Source organism: Anomalospiza imberbis, chromosome 6 (genome assembly GCF_031753505.1).
Source record: "Anomalospiza imberbis isolate Cuckoo-Finch-1a 21T00152 chromosome 6, ASM3175350v1, whole genome shotgun sequence".
Taxonomy (NCBI): Eukaryota; Metazoa; Chordata; class Aves; order Passeriformes; family Viduidae; genus Anomalospiza; species Anomalospiza imberbis.
In genome coordinates, this window is record NC_089686.1 from 6,863,263 (window position 1) to 6,869,377 (window position 6,115).

At 44.5% G+C, this 6,115-nt stretch overlaps 1 protein-coding gene across 5 annotated transcripts in view; it reads right to left on the reverse strand.

Moving 5' to 3' along the window:
- Positions 1 to 6,115, reverse strand: part of PPP2R5E (protein phosphatase 2 regulatory subunit B'epsilon) — a 74,316-nt gene that overhangs the window by 65,095 nt on the left and 3,106 nt on the right. The window contains exons 1-2 of one of the 5 annotated variants that reach the window (XM_068192170.1): positions 5,568 to 6,108; positions 2,821 to 2,984 (exon numbers count right to left, since the gene is read on the reverse strand). In XM_068192170.1, the coding sequence (XP_068048271.1) occupies positions 2,821 to 2,977 (157 nt within the window). In that variant the 5' untranslated portion in view covers positions 2,978 to 2,984; positions 5,568 to 6,108. Of the gene's footprint in view, positions 1 to 2,820; positions 2,985 to 5,567; positions 6,109 to 6,115 lie in introns of those variants that run through there. The other 4 variants (XM_068192168.1, XM_068192167.1, XM_068192171.1 and 1 more) reach the window with 4 other exon arrangements.

Sequence of the window (6,115 nt, forward strand, 5' to 3'; positions counted from 1 at the left end):
TGCACACATGATTCTTGTGATCACAGAAGACACTGAAGGCCATAAAGTGCCGTTTGAGATAAAGCAGCCTGCCAACGTCAATATGCAATATATCCACCAAAAAAAAAATTAAAGAAAAAACTAGAAGGGAGCATAGCATGTATGTTTGTGTAAGCAAAACTCCTCCATCATGCATATGAAATACATCTGATGAATATGAATTTGAGGTCTGTCCTCTAAAGATTTCCCATACTGAAATATTTCTGAAGATGTTTAATTAAACCTGAAATTTAGCCAAGTCAGGAAGCTTATCAATTGCACATCTCCAAACTAAGTTCAGTTTTCTGAAACTTTAAAAAGCTACTTTGCTGGTATCTCTTCTCTATTTGGGTTTAAAAGACAAATTTTTCCAGGATAAAGCTGGAAATCATACAGTTACTGGACAGAAGTAATAGTACTGGTCACTTGTTGGAAGGCAAGTGTAACCATATGAGTTAAAATATAATCAGGACTTTCATTAAATCGGTCAAGAAAAGGATGAAAAACACAGGAGAAAATAATTTCCGCACTTCTTGCAGACTTAACCACCCTGAATGCTACAAATATTAATGTAGGTCAAGACTATTTCCAAACAGCAGCATGATTTTTAGCTGCCAGTGTCCATTCTGCAGGGACCAATAGCTCTGCTGTTTAGGGAGATTGTGAGGCCCAAATCCCACAAATTAATCTGCACAGGTAGATCCCTGCACCTCTGGGAATCCGCATTAAGGCAAAGAGGGAAAACTAACTCCCAGGATCACATTCTTAATTTGAAGCTGGACCACTGTAACTCATTATGACACTAATCATAAATGTCTCACCAACACTCTCTGCTCCCCATCTGTTTGTTTTATCTTATTATAGTTTTATATCTCAATCCTCAGGCCTGGCTGCAGTAGTCAAATTAAGCACCTGGACACGCCTGTGTTTCTGCAAGGCGAGGTTCTCACTGTTTTGCTAATGCTTGTGCACATGCCTGGTTTACTCCCTGAATGGGACTACAGAATAGAGTGAAATAATTACAACATCAATTTCTTCATTTGTACAAATACAAATCCAGATGTCTTCCACTAATCCCATTGTTAAAGCCAAAGGATAAACTCCAGTCACCTTCTGAAATTCAGCAACTGGTATGAAATAACCTGGATATCAAAAATTACCTGAAAAAGTGTAAAAATGAGCTTTAAAATTATTTGAAAGAAGCATATGCTTCTTTATCATACTGTAACAAAACAACAAAAGAGTTCAACAACAAAGAGAAAAAAAAAATATAGAATCACAGAATAACCTGAGTTGAAAGGAACCCACAGGATCACTGAAGTCCAGCTCCTGGCCCTGCACAGGATCACCCAAAGAATCACAAATAATATTCACTGCAGACTACAAAGTCAAATCCAGTGGCACCACCCAACCCTAAACTGAGAAATACTGAATAAAATCACCACCAGGCACAGTGCAGGGGGGCTGGGCACACATTTTGTTTGACTCAGGATATTCCATTTGGGCATTCTTACAGGGAGCCACAGAAAGAAGCCCAAAATATTGCAATGACAGGTCCACTGGAACTAATCCTGGAATCCTACTTCTAATTAAATTTAAAGACAGACATTAAGGTTGAGAGATTTTTGGGGGATTTGGGGTTTGTTGGTTTGGTTGTTTTTGTTTTTTTTTTTGCAACTACTGTATCATTATGAAGTGGGATTGAGAACTAACTGAAGTGCAGTTCCACATTTGTTACATATTTCAATACTCTGATTAATACATTTGTCAAACAAGGTAGATGAGAGAATGTGGGGAATATACTTGCCCAAAAAGGAAGAAAAGGTGCAGACATAGTATTGAACCTATTAAACTTCCTATTTTCCAGAATTATCAGCACCAGACATGCCTATTTTCACTACTTAGAGCAGAAATGAAGAACAGCAATGAAAAAAATACCCAGAAGTAAATAAACCATTTGAGAAGTCAGTGTTGGAAGATTTCTGAAAGGTTATTTCCCCTTCCTCACCAGACAGACATTCAGAGAGGTGCTTTTGACCCCTGGATTTGTACTGAAATTCAGGGACAACTGGAATTCAGGGGAAGCTGTCAAGGTACCACAGAGACATTGGCATCCTTTTAAGAGTAGTATGCTGGATCGTATTTTTCCTTCTCAAATGAAGGTTAAATGTGGCAGCAGAAACTCAACCAGCACTGGGATATGCAAGATCTCAAAACAGTAGGGCCTTGCCTAAGACCAGATTGGCAGCGCCTTTCCCCTTGCGAGGTGGCAGCTCATGGGACCTTTCCATTTCAAAATCCAGCAGAAGGCAGGACCTGGGAGCTATCCGTGCACAAATGGTATGAGAGGGGATCCCACCTCCTCTCTTGCTGTAGGGGCTGCAGCTGGCACCACTATCACAGGGTGCAGAGCCACACACCAAGGAAAGATACTAAAAACCCAGTCTCCTTCAGCTCACAAGTCCATTTACCCTTAGCAAAATTACTGCTGATTTATGTCAGCTGCTGAGGATTCACAAACCAGAACACTCCTGCACAAAGCCTGAGAGCCTTGCAAATTCAAGTCACAGTAGGGGTTAACATCAGCATTTAAAACTTTCAAAAGTATTGCAAACAATTACCACACCCTCAAGTCACAGATAAAATATTCTGTAGAGCTTAAATACATATATATCTGGCATGAAACATTTCTCAATGCCTGCAAAATTTCCCTGCAATTCCTGACAATAGAATAGATTGATTTTAGAAGTTGGTTGTAGAGCAAAAATTGTTTTATTTATTAAAAACTGTGCTTGATCTTACCTTTTAGCAGAGGCAGAGGTGTTAACTCGATAGGCTTGCCCTGAGACCTGAACTGGGAGGAGCTTTGTGACCTCTTCTGTCTGGCTTTTCTGACGGACTTCCGAGAAAATCCGTCTACTTTATCCACTGATGGAGGAGTAGTTGGTGCTGAGGACATATCCCTACTGAAGGAAAGCACATGTCAAAAATGTGTTCCAAATGAGTGAAACAGGTAAAGATTAGCCTAAACTTTCCAAATATCTTCTTCCTGCACTGCTCTCCTGTTGACAACACACACAGGTAAGCTGTTGGGAGATCTAACCCATCTTATGGATGGAAAAAACTTCATGGAACTTAATTATTAGTGTAGTAATTCCTCTTGCTTACCTAATTTCAGACCTAATGCTGACATCACTGCATTCAGAATTTTGTCAGAACAGAACTTCATACACCTGCAGACCTGATTGTAGCTTTAAATTATGCATTCTTTGGGATGAAGTCATTTCAACTTACTCTGCTAAAGAATGGGTACACAAAAAGGCACAGATGGTTTTTTGGCATTAAGGTCACCCTTATGCACAGGACAAAAAACACAGGACAGAACAAAACCTCCATTTATTTGCCACACCTACATACAAGCTTTTATAGAAATTTAGGAAAGTATAGTAAAAAGTACTGCTATGTTTCACAATTTCACTATCACTGACAAACTGTACATATTGCTTCTTTATTCTCCCCTTCAGAAACACTCAGTTATTTTCCTGTGAGTGCCTTTACATGTAGTTATTCCATGTCCTGGCATTTCTGGACGACTGGCAGTGTGGTAGCTGTAACTGCTCTAAGGGCATGAGACAGACAACGTTTGCAGGGAGAGGCAGAGAGCCAAAAAAGGCTTCTGCAAGCAAAAGTTTGTTTGTTTCCCAACTTCAGCTGGCCTAAGCAATAGGCATTTGCTTCTTCCTACAAAACCTGCCTTGGTGGTACTCCTGCAGCTGATTCTGTACTACTAGCAAACACTGAATTAATGCATCCAGCTATTTTATTTACCAGTCTGGTCCTGCCTGTTAAAAAGGCCCATCAGAGCTTGATGAAATACATGAGTAATACTCAAGGGAGAGGAGACAGGAGGAATTCAGGCCTACACGTTACAAGCAGCTGGGTGCACAGCTAGCCCCAGCAGCCTCATCTGCACTAATGACACGACCAATAACGAGGGCAGCTCTGTCGATTTCGGCCAGGACAGGCACCCGTGAGAAGCTAAGGCGTAAGCACTCGCAGGATCAGGGTCTTAGAGCATGTCCTTGGAAAGCATTGCTCATCCTCAATGTCTGTTGACTTCAATTACCAAAGTGACTCCTGTGCTACAAGAAGTTGATTCCACAACATACAGAACACTTTCGAGTACTTATTATTTTTACTGAAATATCTGGTTGCTCGTGTGCTTCGTGGATTACTAAATCCACCGAAACAGGCATTATTTGGGTTTGTCTTTTGTAAGAAAAGCTTTCGAAAGCATGATTTGTTGCAACAGTGTAAACAAGCTCCAATAGATAAGACCTATTTAATGCAAAATTACATATAGGTACACTGAATCTATCAAAAATGGAGTATAAACTCCTTAGGTTTTTCAAGGAAGCATGTGCAGCACCCAGAAGCTGAACTGTGCAGCTGGCATTACAATAATGAAAAAAACCTTATTCCATCCTTTTGATTTCTCCTGAGGTATTCTTTCACTACCAGCTTAGGCTTTCTAAATATAATATACTATCAGCAACATGAACCAGTACCTTAAACTGGTCTTGTTTATCACCCAGGCAAGGGGAAAAAAAAAAAAAAAAAAAGCCACCATCACCAGGGCATTCAGGCCCCAGCCAAGATTAATAAATAAAAAAGTCAGATAAACTGGAATAGAATGGCCTGTACTTTAGTAACCCACTTCTAAGATTTCAACAGTCCACCAAAAAACACACAAAGTTACCTGTTACATAAACCAAATTCTGAACATATCAGCAAAAATATATTCCCTAAATCTGAATCGGTTTGGCCCTATCTCATCTCATCAGAAAGCTTCCCCTCCTCATCACGTGCATCATTAAAGTGTAACCATCCCTGCAGAAATGTTTGCACGCTCTCTCCAAATTTAATTTGCAAAAAATAATAAAAATAGTAAAAATGGACAGCCACTAAAGTAGATCACTTAAACTGCAGGATCATTGTGTCAGCAAGGAGCTTTACTGACACTTCTCTGCTGTAAATTTAGTAACAGTTTTCCTAACCTGCTTTATAAATTATTAAAATCTAATTCTAATTCAACAAGACTACATCCAGCCTAACAACCTTACAGTAAACACTGATCTTTTTCTCGTCTCTCCAAATGAACATTCGCTGCCCTGCATACACTATCACAGGGAAATACTCTGTTTCCACCAACAGTGGGGGGGAAGGGGGGGCGGGGGGAATAAAGCCCGAGATTATTTATTGTGTGCGAGGGGGAAAGCTGCAAACCCGGCCACCGCTCCCTGCTTCCTCCGCTCTATTCCCCGAGTATTTTGGTAAATACGGAGCCACGCTCATCAGATCCGCCGGTCCCGGGGGTGGGGGGGTGGGGAGGGAAGTGAAAATACCGACGGCTATCGGCGGGGAAGGGAGCAGAGGCGCAATTATCCGCTCTCGGCTGTCATTTCCAGACGGGATCTCCGCAGCTGGAACATGTCCTCCCGCAGCCCCCCGCGCCTCCTCCCGCACCGCCGGGCCGGCGATGGAGTTACCTTGACGCTCCTGGTAGAGAAGCCGGAGACGGAGGGAGGCGGCGGCGGCCTTGGCGGAGCGCGGCCGATGCCTGGCGGCGGCGGCGGCCCGAGTGCGGTTCTCGCCGGGCTCGGTCGCTGCCGCGGCGGCGCAGGAGCCCTGTAGGCCTCGGCCTCGGCGGCGGCGGCAGCGCGGCCTCCCCGGCGCAGGGCGGCGTCGGCGGCGGGTTCAGGCGCGGGCGGCTCCGCTCAGTCCCGTGCACTCCCCGCTGCCTGCGGTGCTGCTGCCTCTTCACATTCCCGGAGAAGGGCCCTGCGAGGCGGGAGGGAGCCGAGCCGAGCCGAGGGGGAGCGGCGGGCGCGGGGGGGGGGGGGAGTGCCGGGCAGGGCGGGGAGCGCTGCTGTTCCGCCGGCGGCTGGCGCGGGGGTGAGCGAGCGGGGGGTCCCGGTGGGCGTCGGGGTCTCGCTCCTATTGTGGCTCTCAGCGGGCTCCGGCCATGGCACTCGCTCACACGCACTCGCTTCTCGCTCACAACCGAGCGCGCTGCTGCCACCGCCCCCCGCCCGCG